Genomic DNA, 23914 nt, shown 5'->3' with positions numbered 1-23914 from the left:
CACACCTTAAGCCTGATATATTAATGATGATCAATTGATGAAAGAAGAAAAAAAGATTGCGATGAATGAAAAAGGTCTCAATGTGGCAAAAACACTGCTCCCCAAACTATTGATCACAAAGGCATTAGCTTTCACAAAGAAATTTACGAATCACTGCTGAACAGCTATAAAACATTCAGAGTCTGTGGTATTAAAACTGCAGCTTAGAAACACCTAATAATTCCTTGAAATACTGAGACTTTCACAATGTCTTCATTTACACCCACTGAGGGCTTTTAAAACCTCCTTTCAGGCACTGATTAAACCTCCTGAAGCAAGATTCTCTCAATCAAAACAAAATTTTTTACATTCTGCCATTAAAATCAAGTATTGCTTGAAATGACTTAAAAGTAACTCTACACCTTAACATCATTCAAATTGTGGAAATCTAAGATTAAGCAATCATCACAGCTGTTCCCACTCAAAACTGTGGCTTGACAAATTTATCAATTAGCCAAAACTGTGTTCTCTTGTTCAGCTCCGACCACACCCCCTTTTTTTTGTTTTGCCTTTGTTTGGTGCATTTTCATGCACAACTGTATTCTTCACAGTAATATTCAATGTGTGGCTCGTTATGCAAATATTTGCAAAATTAGAGCTACGATCAAAGTAAAATGTTGTCGGTATTTTCCATAACTGCACAACTTCAGGCATTCAGAATGCTGACACTAACTATGCAAAACATGCACACAGACGGAAGAAGAATGCGTGAAATGTATGCACATAACAGTGGTACAATCAGCACCTCCTGCATTAAAGGTCTGCACATGAAAACACTTAGTTTAACTTGATGAAACCATATTACACATCTGCACCCAATGACCAAATATAAGGAATCAATCATACATGTCATCACAAAGGATTGAGAGATAGGTTCACATGAGCTCATAACAAGGGCAATGAATGATTGATTATATTGTTTATTGCAAATAACAGAAAGATGTTGGCTCAAAGTCTAATCTGTTTTGATGGGGATTCACAAAAACCTGACGTCTGTATTTTTGTGTGCTCCTAGTAACAAGGCAAATGTCCCTCATCTCCCTCTGTGTGTGAATTTAGGTTTATTCCTAAAAAGCTAACTAACACACATAAAAAAAACAACTGCAGGTATCGGAGTGTCACAGTCTCTGCAGGAACATTGGAGTCTTGTTAACGATTGCTGAAGGAAAAACTTCCTTCCGCTTTCAGTCTCTTTCAGTCTTTTCTCCCATTTCCTGTTTACCTCAAAATTAGCATGGTATTTCAAGTCCAGAGAGATGTCAGACCTCACACATACAAGACACGGAAACACACAGATTCATGTACTCAAGGGGAGAATAAAGTCGCAAAGTCGACAGGGCATAAAGCCATTAATTAGCACCAAATGTAAGATTAGAGCTGCATTAGGTCCTGCAGTAGTGACAAAAAGGTACAAAGTAACTTAGAAGAATAAGATATAGAATCATTAGCATTCTCATTTGATTTAGCTTTTCTGTTATCTGAAAAAAAATTAGCATACTAAATTTCTTACAGGATGTTGATGTGCTGAGAAAAGCCAAATGAGCATCTGACTGTTCCCAAAGAGGTGATAAATACTGCAAAAAGCAAGTGGTCCCAATAGGGAGTTTCAGGGATTTCTAGTACAAAGACGATGGTCAATACTATGATGCTTTGAAAGAATACCCACTGAGCGATAACCAGTAGTGTACAAAGAATTAGATTACCATCTAAGAGAGCACATACAGTAGGATGGCATGATTTAGTGTTTTAAAAACAAAAGAATCAAGAGCTGCCTTTAGCGGTGTCGGTGAAGTGGTTACTCTCAAACCCTCATTGTTCTACGAGAAAAAAGACATAGCCCTGTTTGAAAATTGTTCTTTCCATATACTTAAGCAAGTACGTTAGTACTGGTCAATGGTTCTGGACTATTTCTTCTATTTATTAGATATGTGAATGTTGGCGCAATGATGACAGATGGCTTGAGAGAGGTCAGTAGGAAGCGAGTACAACGGACATGTATTTGGATTGCTGCATGCCTCAAGTTTTGATGCGCAACTCTCAGTGAGTGGAGTAAATTATGAAAATGATGCATTAATCAACCAGAGAGAACATAAGGTATATAGTAGGACTGCGACATTATGTAAAAGGAGGTAGAGCAGACCCAGTCAAAGTGGAGGTTACAACTAAATTAAATCAGTGGTGGTGTAAAAGTGTGCATTACTTAAAGGCAAACAGTGAACTGGATTAAGTACGGGTCAGATACTTGACCCTCAGACTATGTTTCAACTGAGATTGTTCTTCGCCAGTTTTGTGAGTGGGTGTACTCAAGCTGATCAGGGACATAAAGTCAGAAGAACTATGACTGCCTCAGTGAATGCTCTTGTCATGTAGAGGACAATCATGTTCTGAAATAGAAGACAACAGACTGTCTAGCTCATCCACAAAGCTGCTCAAATGTCTTGATGAGCAGTGAAAGACTGCCACAGAGACGTCTAACAGAGCAGTCGCCATAATGGCAGCAAAAAAGTCAGCTTTCTTAACTGCAGACTGCCACTTCTGTAACTCGACAGAAAAGGTGATGTCTTTAAGTGGGTTTTGCTGTAATGACCCGAGAACAGCCATATTTCTTCGACTTGTCCGTTTGTACCAAAAAACATAACAGGAATCCAGAAAGGATAAAAAGGGTAGTGAGACTCAGTCTTTACCTCACTAAGTCTTCACACGAGGGTAGTTGTTTTCTTAAATAGTTGGATATTTTGAAAAGCATGTCTCACTTGCTGCCAGGAGTTAGATACACCAATATATACATCCTTTTCATATGCATTGGTAAAATATGAATATTATAAATTTCCATGCAGATATCACAGCAGCTGGTCAAGCTGTTTACCGATAGTGAGTTATCAAAACAAAGTATTGGACAAAGCTGCATTCCAAAGCTTTTAAATCAAAAGCCACACTATCTCAAATTGAGCCTGTCGTTTACTTGCAAGTTTCTAAAGCTCTCCACATAATCTCTGCCCTCTCAGAAACACCTGCCTTTGATGATCCTCAACATTTTCAAGGGCTCTAAAGTGACTCTGATCTCAACCTGCATCACTAAGAACTGTTTGTGCCACCCACCCAGCTCCTGAGCCGTAAACTACAAAGGTCAGCTGCTTGTTAGTCGTATGGAAGAAAACAGGGCTGGAGATAAAAACGTAGGAAGTCTGAGTATGTGTGTAAGGACAGAGAGATGGAGGAAAACCAGACGAATGAAGTTGTCGGTCAGAAAACGCTGATGTATGCACATGCAGCACTCTGAAGCACCTGTGTTGATGATGACTGAGATTTGTCAATGGTGGACATCCCACGTCTGACTTCTCATGAATTTCTGCGTTGCCTGGCAACCCCACCGACCCCTGTGTCTAAATTATTTTCTTGCATTTGTGAATTATCTTTCTCCTTTTCCTGTGTCTTCATTTTGCTTTCAAGACTTTTTCTTACTGGAGTTTGAAATATTTGAGCTTATGTCGGGAGGAAATCTTAACGTGCTGTTTGCCTTAAGCATTCAGCTTTCACCTGGAAATGATGGGATGAAACCTGTGGGTGGAGACAAAAATCCTCCTGAATAATGTGTCCACTCGTGCACACAAACACGAGAAAAATCACATTTAAATTTTTTTTTTTTTTAAAGTGACAGACAGCATTGACGTGCTAAATTAATTAGCTTGGTACAGAGCGCACTCAATTTTTCCTGATAAACACCAAGGACACATGTGCAGTGCACACTAAAACAACATTTAAACTGCACCCTACACAAACACATAGTATTTTCCAGCTAGTTGGCTACATTCACTTTGAAAGTGATCTAATTTGAAGTTTTTGAAATATTTCAGATATTTGGAGGCTGAATTTTCTAGTACCGTTTGCATTGTACTTCAGAATCCGGCACCTGTTGCAAATCATTGAGCTGTTTTAAACAAAATCTTACATTCATAACGGCTGACAAGACAGTTTAACAGAAAATAATCAGCCCTCACTGCACTCCCACTTCTGACCACTCTCCGGACATACTAACCGGCAAGGTCTGTGTTTCAATAATTCCACCCATACAACTTAGTGTTTTGGTTCACTTGGATTAATTTTTAATCCATTTTAAAGCTGCACTCTATCCTCAGCACCAAACAGATGATGCAAGAAGGTAATAAAAGTTGCTGTGGGACAAAATAAAGTATAAAGCCCCTAAAGAGAATGAAGGAAGTCAAAAGAAGAACTGTGGGAGGTGACAGAAAAGACCAAATAATTCACTAATTAATGTTGGCAAAGTCTGAATTAAATTCAGATTAAACATTCAACCACTGCTGTCCCCGTTGTCTTCTGATCTGCCAGAGAAGGTAGACAGCCAGGACAGGACTTAGCTTTGATCTCTGGTTATTCAGTTGTCCAGCTACTTCTGGAACGGGACAAAAGAATGGATGGTATGAGAATCGGACTACATCAACAGGAACTCAGAGACTGTTCATGCCTTTATCTTTGAAAAGGCCTGGCTTCGCAACTAGATGAGCAGACCCGGTTTTAAGCTGGCACATCACAGGATTCCAGTGGTGGATTAATGGTGTTTGCAGGTCATTGGGACCACTGCCACAGAATTCAAGTGTATGTTGCTGCTGGTTATGTTTCTACAGAGTAATTGAATAAAGTCATCAACAGTCACAAGATGAAACAGCTGGGATGGTATATTATTGTATAGCTTCTCTACCAGAGCAAAAAAATAGCTCAGGTAACTTCCCTGAGAGAGAAAAGTTCTCGGAAATGCTCATTTTGGTCTGCCCGTTTCCCCGCTTCCTGTTCCAGCTCATTGTCAGCTGATAAAGGATCATGTTTCTGATTAAAGACTTTTTGTCTGAGTGACTTGTAGGAGCAAGGCTCTAATTTCATTATGGAATCTGTTGCGTAACGATAAACTGAATCTTGTGTTTCCAGTTTATGTGGTTCTTTGCACTTCTAATCAAAAACTATTAAGTTCTTTTGGAAAGACATCTTTACGATTTCATAAAAGTTTACACTTGTGAACTCAGCTGAACAACTTTATTGAAAGAGTTGGAACTAGATTTTATATTTTTGGATATTCATGCAGGACATCACTAATGGATATGAAGAGACATCCTGTGAAACAAGAATAACTAGAATACTCCACATCAAGATGATCGATAAGGTTAACACACTGATGCAGACATGTGAGGTGAAAGATAAAGGAGACAAAAAAAATTAAATGAAGACAACTTTGGTTGACCAATATCACATGATTAAGAACAAGAAATTGGGAAGGAAATAATAGAAGTGACAGCAGCTCAATATTTTTTCAGTTTGTATCATTCATCTTTAGAGAGGATGCAAAAGCTTTTTGGTTAACTCCATTTAAACAACATTAAACTAGGAAAATGAGCAAGGTACTAACTTAACTAAACTATAGCAACTTAAGCTTACTCTGTTCTTTCCTCTTCAATAAAACTCAAATCCACTGACAAAAACTCAAGATTGTGTCACATAGAAACTGCTAAAGACACCAAATATGCTGCATGTACCCACGTGCTCTCATGCAAACCTAAACAATTAAATCAATTTGCAAAGCTTTTTTTTTTTTTTTCCCTAGACGTCAACACATTAGTGCGAACACACACACACACACACTCACACACAGAAAGACATATTCATCCAGGTGCGACCCTCTCCAGGCAGTCTGCCCAATCAGTCAGGCAGGCTGCCAGTATACAAGACAGAGGGTCTGTTGTGTTGTAAATGTCAGGTGTCCTGCTGTTTGAGCCAGCAAGCATCCCGCCGATAAACACTCATCGACACACACTTAACCACACTTATATCCTCAGCATGCGGGGCTGAATAAGCAGGAAGGAAGAAGAAGAAAAACTGGCAGAAACACAAAGACACAGATTGGGAATCTGGAATAGTCTTACTTTTCTAGAAATTTGGTTAGAGAAATCCAAAAAGTCACTGTCATTAGCTGCTATGCATTGTATTCATTTGTTGACGTAACATTCATATTTCCCTCAAAGGACTAAATAACCCTTCATGGATTCCTATCATTTCAGATGTCTGAATGTTTTTCATTCAAAGTTCATGCGCATAAATGTAAAGGCTCCACAAACTGGGAGGGTTTTAAGAAATCTGATAAGGAGAGAAATACAGTAACTGAACAGAGCATCCAGAGCTGCCAGGAGAGCCAGTCTTTCAACTAACGGCTTATTCACTGTGTTCCCAAGGTAACCAGTGGAAGTATTCACTCAGAACAATGGAAGCATCACTAGCCTGTAATTTCACTGTGGAGAAGTTGTCTGTGAGTACATTCTTTAAACTGAAACATGTAAGAAATGTGTTGAATCAAAAAAAAAAGTGAAAACGATATGATTATTATTCCATAGATACAAGTTCCTTTGTGTGCTCAGCATTGCCATATAAACTATAATGATAACGATAATAATAATAATAATAATAAAATAACAATAATTCAAATGAAAATCATCTCATCTCAGACTCAGTGAAATCATTTTGGTGCGTGAGAGTGTGTTTACCTGCGATGGGCTGGAAAAGCCAAGGTTATGGCAGCCGTTGCAAGGAGTAAAGGCCTCCCAGAATCCAGTGGGGCCACAAGTCTTTTCTGCCTCATCTTCCTCCTTGGCAGAAGCAAGAGTTGGCGTCGGCCGCTGTCAGAGCAAATATCAAAACACAATCACCAGTCTGCCAGCATACCATGTTACCAATAATAAGGAGGTGAGTGTGCAATGTGAGTGACAGATGAAATGGAATGGAGTAAATGAAAATGCACGATAGAGTTGTTACCACAACTAAAAATGGCAGGAGAGAATTTGGCAGTTTTCTGCTCTTTGGCTCCCCCTACAGTTGTAGGATGTAACATTACTTTCATACAACAAATCTCTGTGAGCCCTGCACATGTACAGCGATACAAATCATTTCGCTGTCTTCTGAAAAAAAGCCCACAAAAATGTAAAGTATGTTAAAACGGTGTGGTGCGGGATAACTTTATGTTGGGAAACTGTGCTCCTGCTAAGTTCTGAACAATTCAAAAGAGCCCACGCTGAGACCGAGTCGCACTGAAGCCACCTTATTTCCCCCCTCTACAGCTCTGTTTAAAATGTTGCTCCTTTTCATTCCAGAAGTATTTAATCTGAGCACCTTGCCATCACTTCAGATAAACAGTACGGGGCACAATAATAAAACAAATTTTCAAAACAAATCATCATTTCATAAATAATTGCCATTTATATCTGCACACCATGACATGATTATTCTGGCACAATCATGAGAGATAGTTGTTTACTTAGTTGTGACAGACAAAACACCGGTACATGACAAATTAAGGTGTGTGGATAAATATGATTCAATCAGTCTGCTTAATCGTCTCCACAAGTCTCATCAAAAATGAAAACAGAGTTTCTAAATATATTCACAGACGAAGATCTTTCAGAAGAGGTCAGTTTACCGTTACCTATAACTTAATTTGCACATGAACCAAAGGCTGCAACACAAACAACTTTGCTTAAAGAAATATCTGTATACTTGTGAACAAGGCCTGATAGAGTGGGTGAGAGTTGGAGGAATCAGGGGAGGTGTTTGGATCAGAGTGGGTAAAAATACAACTATAAAAATGACTGCATGTTGTGTGTAAACATGCAAAAGCTCAAAATGAGGAGACCAGCGGAAATGCCTTAATATCACTAATGTCAGAGCCACTGTGAGCAAGTAAGAAGAGTGCAGCCAAAGCAGAATAAAGTGAGCTCAAACATGCACACAGTTTCCTTTCCTGGGGATCTTTGGCTCTCAGGGAGCCAGGTGTGTGGATAAGCTCTGTGGCATGAGGCGTAAGAGGGCAGATGCAGCCCATTTGATATCTCTGTGAATCATATGATGCAGCTCAAGACCACAGCCGGTAAAGGATATCAGTACAGTGCAGCCATAAAAGGGAAGGGAAGGAGGGCCCAGGTGATGTACATAACATATTAAGGAAGCAAAGTGTGCAAAGTAAAAGTCAAGGCAAGTAGAAAATTGTGAAACCACAAGAGGTTGTAGAGGAAGGGTTTGACCGAACAGAAGAGCAAAGACCACCACTAAGAGTGAAGGCAGAAAATAAGGCTGAAAGCAAAAGGTCACCAATCGCTCCAGATTGCTGAAGGCCCTTTGCAACACCCGAATACTGATCGATCTAAAACGGACTGCAGTCCTTATATACACACGCTGCACTGTAAGCACGGACAATGGATATATCCTTTCATTACAGTAAAATCTCATATCAGCCTCAGATCAATGAAAAGGAATCATTAATTATCAATCACAGAGAACTGCATACCTGATCGGTTCTATGGTAGCTCTCGTGGATTAGGGTCCATTTTGAATGTTTATTAACAACTAGCTTTGCTCTTTTCATAGAGAAAAAACAAGCAAATTTCATGTCGACCAATACCATAATTAGAAATAACTCATTTAAGAATCATTTGTGCTATTTAAATTTAACATATATTGATTAATTTTACCTCCAAAAACTACATCATATATAGTATTTAATTTATATATGAAAGAAACTAAATGCAAAAAAAAAAAAAAAATGAAGTTTACAAAAATAAAATGTAATTATTTCAATAAATGGACACACATTACTCGTCAACGCTCTCGCAGACAGTGTTATAAGGTGCCTTATTCTTCCTTCCAGTCCAGTTGGTTTTTATCCCCTACGAGTGCAGTACAGTTAAAAAAAATTTGTCTGAAGGGAAATGATACAATAAGGAAAATGTTTAAGTTTCCCCTTAAGAAAATGGGAACCACACAGTGTCATTTTGATTTTCATTGATTTAGTTTCCTGCTGCTGTTAATTTGAATTTAGGCAACACAACTGCTTTGTTAGGTAAAGGAACATCCTGGTTTGAGTTTTTTTTTAACCTTTCACATAACTATGCACATTTTACTTGGATTGTTCCAAACAACAACAGGACATAGGCTATGTGATTTGGGTTGTTATCTGTTTAGCTCTGGAGTGTGGAAAGTGTTAAACTCCTTTTAATGGACTGACAACATTTTATGCAGGTCAACATTCCCAGACAACATAGTCACTTAAACAAAGTAGCCTAAGTACTATCTATGAACTTGCTCTAACTTTTCATACTTCAGGATATATTCTTCCCTACCTCACCTTGGGTTTGGAAACAAAATGATAATTTTTAAATTCATTTCTTACCATTTCTTGGATTTGTTTGTCATTTGAGCAATTATCCCATGAAAGAAAATAAACATTGGACATATATAATCCCATTAGAGCTGTGCAAATATATAAAATATAAATATACAGCATGAATATCAGCAGAGGATAATAATGATTTGATTCCAGTGAATGAATTCATACTAGTGCTGTTTTGAATATGTGACGCTCACTTCTGCACTCACTCAGTACATAGAGGGGCCACTAAGCTGTTGAAAGAAGGCTGCATTCTTCTTGAGAATGTGACTTTGAGCCACATGGAGTTTTATTCATGAGTAATAGACACTGAATCACATACTAATGGCCCTGGCTACATGCTCAGACAGTAGCCAGGGGGAACGTAACACACACACACATGCACTGAGAATGTCTGTAATTGAATACAAATTAGTATTCATTGAGAGAGAGTTGTACAAAAGATGGATTGAGATAATTACAGTCGATGTTGGCAAAGGTGGGTGTGTTCTGCGTTAATGCACAGGTGTGAGAGCCCTGGCAATACTTAAAAACGCCTGCTTTACTGCACATAAACAGGACTTGGCTCCCGTTCAAAGTGAGCTTATTACAGAAATGGGAAAAAATAATGATGAGCTATTGATCAGTGTCAAAATACTCTTGCTGAGGTGTGTGTGTTTTCCTGTTAGTGGACGAGAAGAAAAGAAATAGAAACAGACATGCTCTTATAAGTAAGTGGGAAGCACAAATGTGCACAATCGCATTTCTTCAAAACCGCTATGAATGTCTATGTGTGAGGATGTGTGGCCTAAAGGCTCAGGTGGGGGAGGGGGCCAAGTGTGATTGATGACCTCTGTTGTGACGTCCAATGGAATTGAAAAAGCACACTCCCTCTTTGTCTCGCCTTACTGTAAGAAATAAAATGTAGCGTGTTTTTCTCTGATCAGCTATTACCCCCTCAAAGTAAACCCAATACCATTAAGTTCTCATCAGGTTTCTTGTGGTTCTTACTGAGGGAATGTGTAGAGAAGAAGGGAGTGGGTGAACAAATAATGTTTCAAAACAAAAAAGGCACCAAATATAATGAAGAAACAGAAAAAATAATAAGAAAGAAAGAAAAGGTCCTGAAAGCTGTTCGAGGGCAAATAATGCACCAATGCAGTAATATTTCAGTAGTGAGAATTGACAGATCAACTGGTGGCAGTTAAGTTGGTGGCATCAGTCTGATACTGCCATCTGCTGTCAAAACAGACAAAGTACAAAAGAATTTATTTAAACAAAAGTGGAGCAGGTGAACCGTGTGTATTCCGTGATCAAGCTGAACCAAAGTAAAGGAAAAGATTATATTTTTATATTATCTGAGGGAAAGAAGAAAAAATATCTTTTGCCTTTGCATGGCATGTACGCATGTAGTTCTTCACACACACATCAACTTTCTATTGTTCAAACCTGTAATGAATTTTCAAGTTCTGTTGTTGTTGGTTGGTGGGGAAAGACCAGCATCACTTTTTTTTGTCACTTTCATTCAGCCTTGCTGCTGCTGCCTGATGAATCCAGACAGAAAATATCTCCTTGCTAACAGATGATTTACAACCATTATGCTATTTTTACAGCAAAAGAATAATGAAGCATCTTTAAAAAATGGGGGTCAACTAAAATCGGTCAATGAAATCCTTTTCCATTGCCAGTGATAGTGTGTTTACCCTCTGCTACTGAGCTCTGGGGGGCTACAGTAGATTAATTAAGGACTACCACATTCCAGGGGAACAGCCGGCAACTTTTACAAAATTAGAAGACGGCAATATCATGTATTCTTCTGCCTCTGGTGGATAACAGCTTCTGCTCATCACTAGCTTTTTTTAAGGAATTTTATTATTTTTGATTGGACCACAAACATAAGCCCCACATAGAGTTTCATTGTGAGCTACTTGCTGTCTTCCAGACAGGAAAATTCATCTATATCATCTTTTTTATAGCTGTCAATTTTATAGCCTACATGCGATGCTATTGTCAATGACCATCTGTTTCATTGAAAATGTGCATGTCTACATGCACTGACTGAAGTCAGACACAATAAATACCCATTAACCACTTTCCCATTGCACTCAAAAGCTATATTTTAGCAGGTGTTAGCAGCTTTTCTAAGTAGTCTAAAAGGGCGTTTGATACCATCATTATCATCAACAGATTTCAGATAGTTGGACATAAAGGAATAAAGCTGAGCATGGAAATGAAAGAGGTTGGTGGACTGCATGTTTTATCAACAACTAAGCCTTTTCAAAGCACCTATGCTTTTCACCTATGCTTTTCTCAGAGAAAGAAAAGCATATACACCTATGCTTTTCTTTCTCTGAGAATGAATGATTACAACTATGGCGAAGTTCCTACTCCAAACAGCATACACAATAACAGAACCCTCTCCTGTGGAATGCAGTAGTCATTAATAGAACTATGCCTTTCCTTTCAAATGTCAACATTACTGCTATGAAAAAGGCATTCTGTTCCCCCCTGTTGACATCAACATGAAAAGACATGTCTGCAGCCCACATATTGGGCTACGTCCACACTATACATAGATAAGATTACCCAAAATTCTGCCATGTTTTTGCAACAATCTTCCAACTCTTTCAGCACATCTTTAAACAGCCACTCATAATGGTGAAGAAATTAAATGTTCAATGATGACTGCAAAGCTACATACCACTACTTTCTGTCTTTGCTAGGTCCAAATCCAGGAGAAAAAGGCCCCGTGAATCATATCAAACTGCCAAGACCCACAAATGCATCCAGCCTCTGTCATAACTATGAATTGTACCTTGCTAATTTGAGTCAGGGTGCCATTGGATCCATCTGGGCGGTCGTCATCAGACAGTCGCCCGCTGCCAAAGCTGTCCATGGAGTGGGAGGAGATGGTGTGGCACAGCTCCTCGAAGGAGTAGTCTCTGTCCCGGCACTTTTTGATCTCATGGAGCAGTTTTGACAGCTCACTTGTCACAGCATCATCTGGGGGGAGTAAGGAGGTGGAGAAGAAACGGGTTTAATAAAAATAATGAAATGTCTTTCAGAGCATTAACACTATTCCTGTTGTCATCACAACTAGTACAAAAGCAATGAAACAACCAACAGTGTTGAAGGACTAAGATTTTTGATTTGTTGATTCAGTTTTTCTGCGACTGGTTCCGTCTCAACTGAAACAAAAGTCGAAACGGAACCAGTTGCAAAACTCTTTTCCTTCTTTATTGCCAGTGTGTTTAATTCAGTAGAGAGTAGAGAGGAATTGTACTCGTCATTTTCTCTTGCCTCATTTCAGAGACTCTAAGGTAATCAAGATAATCATGATTGGATATAACATATAATTGAAACTGACAGTGATCCAGAGGAGAGCTTATCAGCATAAACCCAGCTTGTTGCAACGTCTTTTCTATAACACAGAGGGCAGTATTGAACAGAGTAAATGCATGGATATATAGACAAGCAGTAAAAGATAATCTCCATTCAAGGAGCTGTCTTACATGACTGGCTTTACAGAGCATTATTTGTCCCTTATTACAAAACTTAATATACATTTTGAAGCTTGCAAAATCAAATCTAATTTGCCTATTTTCTATAAATACATTTTCTACACTGATTCTTCAGGAGATATCCAGGCATGTTTTAAACACATTGTGAATTTAATGAAAATTTGGCTTTTTCCAGTTTTAGTTTCTATCCTTATGTCATGATGGAATCTTTCTTCTACCTCTTTCTCATTTCATGACAGAAACTTGCTCTGACTAATCCAGTCACAAGGGGACAGATACATGTGTACCAGTTTAGACCTTTTATTACAATCCATGTCAACATTGTTGACATGGATTGTAATAAAAGGTCTAAAGTTTTTTTTTTAAATCTACTGTCGGTGTAGGAGCACAAGAGGTAGAGTTTTAATGTAGCCACATGCATCCCAGACAACTTCAAAATGCGGCATGAGCGATCTGATCTTAATGCCTTGAGTGCATTTTCTCTGTACTTAAAGCCATCCATTTCTGGCTGGATCACGCAGATTGCATGTCAATATCAGTGTAAATCAGTTGCACTGTGCTTCTGACATGAACGCACGTGTGTTTGTACTTACTCTTGTGTCTGAGGGAGGGGGAAGCAGATGGCGAGGGGACAGACGTCCGAGGTGCTGGTACAGGACATTTGCGGACAGGCTCTTCCACAATACTCTGCTTGTCCATCTCATCCATCATATATTCTGCAAAGGCATGAAGACATGAACGTATGTTAGTGTGGGAATTAGGGCTGGGCGATAAAATGAGAGATCGATTGGATAGCAAAAGACAGGATTTAAATGTTTAGTTTAAGAGTCTTGTGATCCAGATTTATGTTCTAAAGTTGAACTATATTTGTTTTATGTTGCAGTCATTATTAGCATACTTTTGTCAATCAATATAGAAAATAATATTGTGATAATATTGTTTGCCATGAGTGGGAATAGAGTGAATATATATATATATATATATATATATATATATATATATATATATATATATATAGTTATTCCAAGTTTTCTTTCTGTTCTGTAAAGCACTTATGGTTGAATAAGTATTTAAAAGGTGCTATATAAGTAGTAGAAGCTAACAAGTGGTAAGAAAGTTGGAACTATGGAACCAAAAACAGGAAGAGAGAAGAGAAAGAAAAAAATGGTAGAAAATTCTGGAAGAGAATATGATGGAGGAGGTATGCTGGGGTGAGACAGCAAACATCTTACAAGATCAATAGAATAGCACGACCATCGGCTTGGTAAACAGCTTGAGCCGCATTCAATTCACACTTTCCCTAGTACCACAAAATCACTTCACAGCTTCTGATAACAGAGCACTATGCAGTTCATAAAAGCATAAAAAGGGAATTATGAGGAAAAACGAAATGCAAGAAGACAAGGATCAACAGCCAGTTCAGGTTGTGGGGGTGTGGGGGGTGGGGTGGGGTGTTGGAGGGGGGTAAGACAAAGGAAATATGTTAATGTCACAAAACTACATACGTGTGTTTTCCATGAATATGAGTGCTTGCAATCCTCTCGGTTTTATGGTAAAAAAAAAAACAAAAAAAAAAAAAACACATTTGCACACAATTATGGTCGGTATCAGCACCAGACTAAACAGAAAGACTGAAGTACTTTGACAAGTTAATTCACTGTTACTGGCAGTCCATAAACAACAGAAGACATACAGCACACTAAGTCCCACAGCGAAACTACTGCACAGCAATATAACACACAACCAGTTGCTGTCAGGCAGTAAAGTAGTGAACTGTTCATTTGAACAGTAGGATGAATTGTGCCCTGTAAATCAATGAGAATTTATTTCTAATTAGGTGCTGGCAGCCACCAGAAAGCTCCTCAGCTGGTACAATTGAGTAAATGACAGGTCTCTTGCTCTTTGTGTTAGCATGTGCGTGTCCTTTTCCATCTCCTCTCCAACAGGAAATGGCATACAGCTGATCTTTTCAACAAGTCACAGCTGTGCCCTTTTTCTGCATTTCTTCCTCCTTCTAATATGCACACATTCAGTCTCCTTTTTACGCTGATGCCCAAATCTCTTTCCACCGCTGGCTTGGTGAGATTAGATTTTGATGGCCCCTATTTCTGGCAAAATTCTATTTTGATGTGAATTTTTTACATTTAAAAAATGCTACAAGCGATCTATGAACATCCATAGTCCCCGCTGAGTCCCTGGATATTTACTGAAATGCACATAGGGAACAACTTAGCACAAGAACATCAGAATTCAAAGGAATTGTGGAGTTAAGTCCAGACAAAAATGGTTAATCTAACCTCCTCTGGAGGATTCAAGCATAAGAAACTTAACCAATTAAGATGTATTCTCTACAAATGTGAGAATATATACTTGTATATCACATTAAAAAACTGCAAACTGCAAAGCAAGAAATAAAATAGTTAAAACCATAAGAATTATGCAGCATCAGGCTTCCTGGAAGTGTACAAACTTATATGTCAGCAGAGGCTGTAAAGCTCATAGTTGAATTCATGTAGATGCGTCCACCAAGCACAACCAGTTGGGACTCGCAGATGAGCAAGTTGCCATACATTTTGGGTCAGCTGTGCCAAATCTATTCCTACATGGCATTGATGATCTAGGCACATGTATAGTCAGTATGCTTAGACTGCCATCAGGCACAGATGGACCAAGTGGACCCGCACAAACTGGTGCAGATGACAAAATGAACAGCACACAGGCCATGCACACAAGCAAATATGTAAACATTTAATCAACATGAAATGCTGAGGTAATTCAGCCAGACGTGTTAGAACAGAAGACCTGGAAGAAGAAGAGCAAATAGCATAAGGTCGCTTACAAGTCCATGTATGAGAATGATTATGTAACTATGAATTGCTCTAAACAGCATTAAATGTGTACCTCAATTATGGCTTGACTTGTAATCAACTAGTTAATATAACTTTCTTTTTTCAGATCTAGTTAGAACAAGTCTCACTTCACTCATGAATGCATGTTTTGTTCACCAGTCCACAGTAGTTTCATGCTTTGCCATAGAGTCGAAAGCTCATTGTGCTCATGATATGTAGTTATGAGAAAATTAAGTTCTTCATCTTGTTAACATGTTTATTAGTTCCGCCAGAGTGGGTATTTTACACGCTGTCCCTTAAACCACTGTTGAAAAGATGCTCAGTAATCGTTTTAAGGCAAACTGGGGAGTACTAGAGGAGAAAACTTCATGCAAATGGGTTTTTTTTTTGTTTTTTTTTTACATGCACGTCTCTCAGACTCTTGTAGCGGTAAACATTTAATGGGGGCCTGGAATCCCCAGTTACATCAAAACTGCTCAGCCCCTTGCATCATCGTGTTTTCCCTGGTTTAATGTCAGCTTTAAGTCTGTTATTTTCTGAATGTGGCCAGTTCCCCATTCTATCTTTGCCTCCAAGTTAAGACTGATGTGGGGCTAATTTTGACTCAAATATTCTCCTCATCCTTCAGCCCGTTAGTTTCTGTATGCCTTTATCTTAATCTCCAAATCTTCTGTAACCACACGCCCAACATACACCCACAGATTACACAATGAGAGATGGAGAAGGCCTCTGCAAGCCGCAGATTACAGTGTTCAAATTCACAGTCTTTAGAAGATGCAATTTTTGGGTCCCTGGGGACAGAGGAGAAAATTCACACTAAGCATCAGTGGTCACACACAAAACACACTTCAGTACGGATAAGAACAAAAAAAAATAAAATAAATGCATTTTGATGGAAGATGAAAAGTGAAAAAGACTGGCATGATGAATCGAAGGCTTAGTGCCTTAACCATTTAGAGACAGTAAAGGATCATTCAAACGTAAAGTATTAGACAACAGTTGTTTACAGCATGACAAGAAAGAGTTATTTGTTTAACTAAAATGTGGAGTTGCCTTTAAACAGTGTTTCATGCTATACAACAGGCCAACTACACAGCATGAACCAACTATGCCATGTAGCTGTGTATCTGACAACTGGGTAGCTAAATGATCTGCCTTCATCCCAGGAAACGCATCCTTCATGGAAACCTGATTGTGCTGAACTTGGACTGCTTAATAAAATTGCAGATGGATATTGAAATCAATAAGAAATTGATTGATTTTGCAAAGAAATGTGGCTCCACCACAGATTTGCTAACACACCAGCTCAGAGAATCAGATTTATGTTTACTCAGTTCAAGGACCAAGCTAACATTGTTGTGCCGTGGATGTTGCAGACCATATGTGCACATACAGTACAGTTTACACCGAACACTGTAGAGTTGAGGATAACCACCAACACATGACTCTTTTGTGGGAATTTTACAAACTTTCACTGGATAAAGCTGGGATTAAAAGATGCATAGTGGCATAATTGTGATGGTTAAAATGACTAAGTCACTCTCCTGGTACCATGCAAACAGCTCAGCTGCAATACTGGCAGGAGATGCCCACACCATCATTGGAAGGTGACTGAATCATTTAATATATGCAGTGTCCGTTTTGTGCTTTCACATCCAAGCGATTTGATTCAGTTAGCTCAAACTCTGCTCTCCTCACCCGTTCGTGCAGAACATTTAAGCTGATCCCAGATCTGTCATCAGCATCTTAACCCGAACGTAACTTGATACTTGGCAGCCGTTTCAATTGTTCATGCGTGGCTGAGTGGGTGATAACACCTTTTTTTCCCCGTGTTGGTGCAAACTCAAAGGGCAGATTTATTTCTTCTTTACTTTTACCTCAAATCCAGTTTAATTATCAAATTAACCTTTGAGGTAGAATCATGACTAATATGTGGTTCTTCTACTTAATTCCACAATAAAGAAAACAATATTTGTCATTATTTTATTGCATTGCTGACACTAGATCCTGCTAAATGTCATTTACACACAGACCTTAAACAAAATCATTTAATCTCACTTTCCAGAAGCCTATTGATAACCATCTTATTCAACATCCAGTTCAGCCAGTGACACAATTCAAGAGATTTGGGAAGAAGAATGTATTGTGAGAATATAACAGCTAACATTAACAGTGTATTCGCCCACTGTAGCTACTCGACACATACAGCGGTTCCCATTGTTTCTCAATGGAAGATAAACTTCCTGAAAAAACAGTATTTCTCAGGGGCATCACATCCACTTCCAACGATCACAGTGACACTTTGTACTCCAATACACTCCACTGTGGCTCAGCTCAATATGCCTGCTCCACTCAGCAAAGTCAGTCTTAAATGTCACCTACAGCCAATAAACATCAACCATTCATCACTTATCCCAGTGAACAAACAGAAACTTTTTCCACCAATGACCTTTTCAAGCAATCTGTGTTAGAAAAGTTCTACCGGAGCAACACTGGAAACTTTGGAGTCCTGATACTTGTCAATTCTGATGAAATTTTAGCAGTTGCACTAAAATGCATAAAAAGGAAAAAAAAAAGAAGCCGTTTCATTAATCTTTGTGATCTCTGAAATCTGAAACTCAACTGAGTGTGCGCCTCTCTTACCTTGAATAAGTGCAGTGATCTGCTGGGATTTTGGTGCAGGATGCTCCTTCAGAATCTCCAGGGCTGTTCTCCCCCGACTGTCTCTCAGATTAGTGTCGATTCCTGAAACATACACAGAAAAACTGATGAGTTCTGATGCACTTAAACAGAAGAAAAAAGAAGAAAACAGCACTTATGACTTTCTCAAATCTTAAACCTACAAACACATTTGCACCTAAACCTTCAAAAGTATCTTAGGAAAACTCCGGTCAGTAAGTGTTTTAGTGGCTATATTCTTAAGAACTTATGTCCATTTTTCATAAAGAGCGAGACCATATTTTTTTTTCTGCAGAATAATTCCTCATAAACCACACACAGTTTGTCCCATAATCCCTTTCTGTGCTTCAATTACATATGAAAAATAAATACGACCCCGATTCCACAAAAATGCAATGATTTTCAAATATATAAAGCAACATTTCATTCACAATTGAACACAGAAAATGTTAAATGTTTAAAGTGAGACGTTACTATTTTCTTGACAATATTAGCTTCTCGTGAATTTGATGGAACATCTGGAAAAGACTGGAATAGTATTTGATTCTAAAAAGGACGACCTTAAAGAACATGCTTAATTTATTAGGTTAATTGAGTTTAAATAGAGGCAACAAGTCCATAAAGTGATTGAGTAGAAAAAGAAAACAGAGGCGCTGACGATGGTTTAGCAATCAGCAAATAGCCCGCCTACAAACTGTGCAGTACTTTCAGAATGGCCAAGACTTTACAGTGAGTTTACAGTACATACCATCATTAAAAAAAAAAAAAAAAAAAATCAGATCATCTAGTGACATCTCTGTGCACAAGGAGCAAGGCTGAAAATCAATACTGGAGTTTCATGATCGTTGGGCATGATTCTGACACGGAAATCACTGCAAGGGCCAAGAAGCACTTACAGAAATGATGGTCTCTGAACACAATTCACTGTGCCATTCACAAATGCAGGTAAAAGCTCGGTCATGCAAAGAAGAGGCCATATGTGAACATGATCAAGACACACTGCCATGGTCTCTGAGCTCAAGTTAATTTCAAATTAAACAAATAGAAGTTATTTTCTTAAATAATGGACACCACATCTACTAGAGTAAGGAGGAGAGGGACTTGACCGTTTGTTGCCAGTGCTCAGTTAAGAATGCCCCATCTCTGTTGACATGGAGGTGCATTTCTGTCTTTGGAATAGGCTTGCACATCTGGAAAGTCATTATCAATGCTGAAAAAAAGATGTATACAGGTTGTAGAGCAACATATGCTCTAGACGACATCTTTTTCAGGAAGGACATGCATGTTTCAGCGAGAAAACGCTCAACCATTTATGTCATACTTTAAAACAGTACGGCTTCATAGTGGAAGATGGTGCTGGACTGGCCTTCCTGTAGTCCAGACCTTTCATGAAGTAAAAACATCTTGAAATGCACACTATAACAAAGAAGACCCAGGATTGTTGAGCAGCTAGAATCCTCCAAAAATGGGACAACATTCCACACCAACAGCTCCAGCAGCTCCTCAGTTTCCAGATGTCTTTAAAGGACAATGGTTACTGTGTTCTGAACTGGCATGTTAAATATCCCTCTTTCCATGATAACCAAGCAAGCTTTAAGCAATCTTTATTTATTTTTTAAATGTACAATTATCAGACATATAGTTTCAATGCAGTCCCACACTGAACCAGGATGTTCATATAATCCAGGATAAAAAGGACATGGCCACACAGAGGAAGTCCTGCAGGAAACAGGAAGTGCTGCAGGAAAGTGGGTGGTGGATGGCAGCAGTAACAAAGGACAACAATGTCCAGATTCTACTTGCAAGTTTTTACCCGTGTAAAATCTATGATGATTTAATCATTATGCACTACAAGTTCATATTGTTTTATTTCTATCAAGCTATAAATAATTGTTTCACAAACTTTTAATTTTTTTTTAAATTTTAAAACGACTTCCCGTCTATGTCATTTGTTGAGATTTTTTTTTCCCTTTTAAAAACTTATCACCAGAACCTGACCATCAACTTCATTGACATCTCCAAAATAAGACATCCTCCTGATAAGCCTGAAGAGGACCCACCCAAAAAAACAATAAATCTGAAAGTCAACAAGCATGTTCCAATATTGTGAAGAAATCCAACAGACGGATGCCAAGAGTTCATCAGCAGGCAAATTCAGCCACCATCAGGAAGAATAAAACATGGAGAATCTAAAGAAGGGAGGGGTAAGTGACACAGGGACACACACTTTTTGTTTTCACAGGATATATTTATAGACCCACCTGAGTCAAGCAGAAGGCGAACCACATCCATCTTCCCAAAGAGAGCTGCCTCATGGAGGGCACTGCCATTCTCAGTCTACAGGAGATGGAGAAAACATGTGCGTTAATATTCCATCACTTCAGCATTGGGAAACGGGGACAAAAATAGGCAGAAACCAAAGTGGATTGAGAGAACAAACAAAGACGTAAAAGAAACAGGGATTAAAAAGACGCATGAAGACATTTTTTGGATTTCATGCCATCTTCATTTTGTCCCATTTTAATCAAAGAGATTAAGAATAAAATAAGTCAAGCCTGAACTCACAGTGAAGCCACAATGATTTGAAACCATTACACAATCAGTGGTAACATCAGTTTTCCCTCATCCTACATCAGCCTCCAGTCCTAATAATAATGATATTAGTGATATGATGCAACACATGGAAACCAGGAAGGAGAGGGAGCTGATAAATGTTCTGTCTTGGATCAGCAGTGACCAAAGACAAGGACATATGGAAGGTGTAACACTTGAAAACTACATTAAAAGCTGCTAGGTGCAGTCTTTTCTATGGTCTTCTGTCATTTATGTCTTGATATTTTAAAAGGAAGCCTGGATTATATGGGCAAAGCATATTTCACATAGTCAATTTTATTTTTTTTAAAGTTAGGGGTGTGCATCTCTCCTATAAAACAATCCAATATTTATCTAGACAAATTGGGTACAATAGAATTAGGACACAATACATTTTTCTACTGAACCATTTAATATAGTTTTCATTTGACTTTGTTTTTTTTCCTTGATGTACAACTCTAGTACACATTTGTTAATGAAATAATGTCTATTTGATATCTTTTACTGTGGACCAAACATATCTGTCTGCTTTCAGGGGTACATGATGAAAGCTGTTACTCTCAACCACACAGTAAGGCCAGAAATATTGCTGTAATTATAGAATTACTTTGAATAACTTATCCTGAACAGAAAGTGTAACAGCAGGGAAAATAGGTTATAAAAATATAAATATAAATTAAAAAAATTGGAACCACGATGTACTGAATTTCAGGAAAAGACAAAAATTCAGCAAATTGCAACAAACTGCAGTATGTATTCCCAAAGCACAAGTCAGATAAAGAGATTTAGAGGAACAGACTTTTTTTAAACAAGACAAAAATGGTACAATATGAAACAAGTCATCAGCATGTTCTCAGATATAAGTTTTTATTTGCAATCACAAATAGTCTGTAAACCGTTCCAACTTCTTCTGTATGTTTTGGATTAATGTCCTATTGGAAGGTCAAGTTTGATGTTGTGTTTCAGACTGCTAATCAAGTTATCTGTTCCAAACATCACAGCCTTCCTGATTAATCCAAAAACAACACTTTAAGGCAGACACTACACAAAGGTATTCTCAACGGACTCCAACCAAGAAGAACTCGCTTGTCAAATAAAAAAAACGCATTCGTAGTCTTTATAAACATTGTAAAACAAGGAAACTTTTGTTCATTAATTCTGAAAATGGATAAGAACGAATAAATAAATTCAACCCATGGTTAAGACTGATGTTGTAAACAAAGCTTTGGCAGATGGGCATTTTAGTCAATGGATCTGGGAACTTTGCCAAAGTGAGCAGAATTATTAGAAGAAGAAAAACAAATAAAATAAAGACTACCATGAAGATATTGCAGGAAAATGTCAGGCTGTGTGTATAATTACAACCTAAAGGACTTGGAGGTGGTCATTAGTGAGAGCAGTCCAAAATCCCAGGGGAAAAAGTCAAACAGCTTCCGTGTACAGAGCGCTTTCCAGAGGGCTATAAAGAGATGGGATCAACAACATTGCTGAGACAATTTCTCATGTCACTTTCATTCACAAAAAAACTATTAGACTATTCAAAATTCTAGTTTGGTATGGGTGTAAAAGTGGTTTATAAAGTTGACCTTATGACCGGATAACTGGCATCAAACCATGCATTATACTAAATGCTGCACAGGTTCAAATGCAACAATATTTCTCTCAATGCAGTTATTGCTCAATGAAATCGTGATACACATTTCTACTGTTTATGTCTCAATTTCCCATTAAACATACTGCCCTGTACACTTAAAGCAATAATGCCCATCTGGGATACTAAGACACACACTTCAACACACGCACAACAGCAAGGGTACATGCAGCCGCAAAACACCATCAGCATGCACATTACACACATACTGAATGCTGGATACATCGCATCCTTCATGGTTGGCTGCCTGACAACACAGATGAAAACCTGCTGAATGCAACTCCCACCCTTAATGAAGACAAATTATTTGGATGATGGCCAGATCTGCTGATAAATACACCACAAAGAAATTCAACTCAAAACACCGCATCAGATAAGCATGATCGTCCTCTGCAGGGAATATCAAACTTACTGTAGTCATTCCGTTTCCTCTCAAATAAAGGTGTCAACACCGCAGAGAAGTGACGAAATGTAGCTCTGTGGGGGATGCAGAAAACCTACGCCCTAAAAAGGTCAAAGGTCAGCAGTCTAGTTCTTTGAGGCAAATGTCGCAGGTGTAAATCCAAAGTGAAAACACACAAGTGATTGCATAGCGCCAATGAGGGTATCATGTGGAGGTCTCATTTGTGGAACCAATCCTCTACTCTCATGCATGTGGAAGGAGGTGGGAGCACAGGAAGAGAGCCACCCCCTTTTTCTGATACACACGACCTGCCCTCTTAAACCTCCCATACCACTTCCTGTCCTGTTTCCCATAACAATTATGCAGTGATGTCACTAGGAAACAAGAAACACGATTCTCGCTCTCGCTCTCGAGGAGTTTCCTGCAATTGAAAGGCAGAGGACTCTCTGATTCAGGCCAGTAAACACACATTTAACAGTCATTGTTTATGTCGGGCTGACGAGACGCTGGAGCAAACACTCATGTCCACTCCACGTCTGAAAAGAACATTATTCAACAGAGCATTTTACACTACTGATGTTAGTAGCTCAGGTTTAATGATGCACATGTGCCGCTGCCTGTGGTGGGTATGTTCATAACAATTTACCTGAAGAATAACTATAATGATAAACAGGCTGAGCACAAGCTGCCGTTGCTCATTCCATCCTCTATATGCAGACACTGTGGTTAAAAATACTCAACTTTTGCCCTTTGTTTGGCTACTTGCCCGCCCAACAGCATAATCCTCCATAGGGACTTCCCCTCATCGTGGAAACAGACAGAGGAGTAACGAGAGTGTGAGACAGAGGCATAGTAAGTCACATAAGGGGAACAAAGAGGGACTGTGGTTCTTGTGTAAATTATTCATTCACATTCAGACAGACCTAAATGGCTCGGCTCCAAATACTGACCTGAGCCATCATTCACACAAACACAATTTCTTTT

At 38.6% G+C, this 23914-nt stretch overlaps 1 protein-coding gene across 3 annotated transcripts in view; it reads right to left on the bottom strand.

Moving 5' to 3' along the window:
* anks1b (ankyrin repeat and sterile alpha motif domain containing 1B) overlaps positions 1-23914 on the bottom strand; it is a 196626-nt gene that overhangs the window by 95928 nt on the left and 76784 nt on the right. For all 3 annotated transcript variants that reach the window (XM_072377500.1, XM_072377498.1, XM_072377499.1), the window contains exons 6-10: positions 20546-20621; positions 18249-18350; positions 13350-13472; positions 12051-12238; positions 6585-6716 (exon numbers count right to left, since the gene is read on the bottom strand). In XM_072377500.1, the coding sequence (XP_072233601.1) occupies positions 6585-6716; positions 12051-12238; positions 13350-13472; positions 18249-18350; positions 20546-20621 (621 nt within the window). The remainder of the gene's footprint in view (positions 1-6584; positions 6717-12050; positions 12239-13349; positions 13473-18248; positions 18351-20545; positions 20622-23914) is intronic.

Source organism: Leuresthes tenuis, unplaced genomic scaffold (genome assembly GCF_036924035.1).
Source record: "Leuresthes tenuis unplaced genomic scaffold, fLeuTen1.0.hap1 SCAF_23, whole genome shotgun sequence".
Lineage (NCBI taxonomy): Eukaryota > Metazoa > Chordata > Actinopteri > Atheriniformes > Atherinopsidae > Leuresthes > Leuresthes tenuis.
Note: the sequence above shows the minus strand (reverse complement) of the source record. Positions and strands in the feature narration are given on the sequence as shown.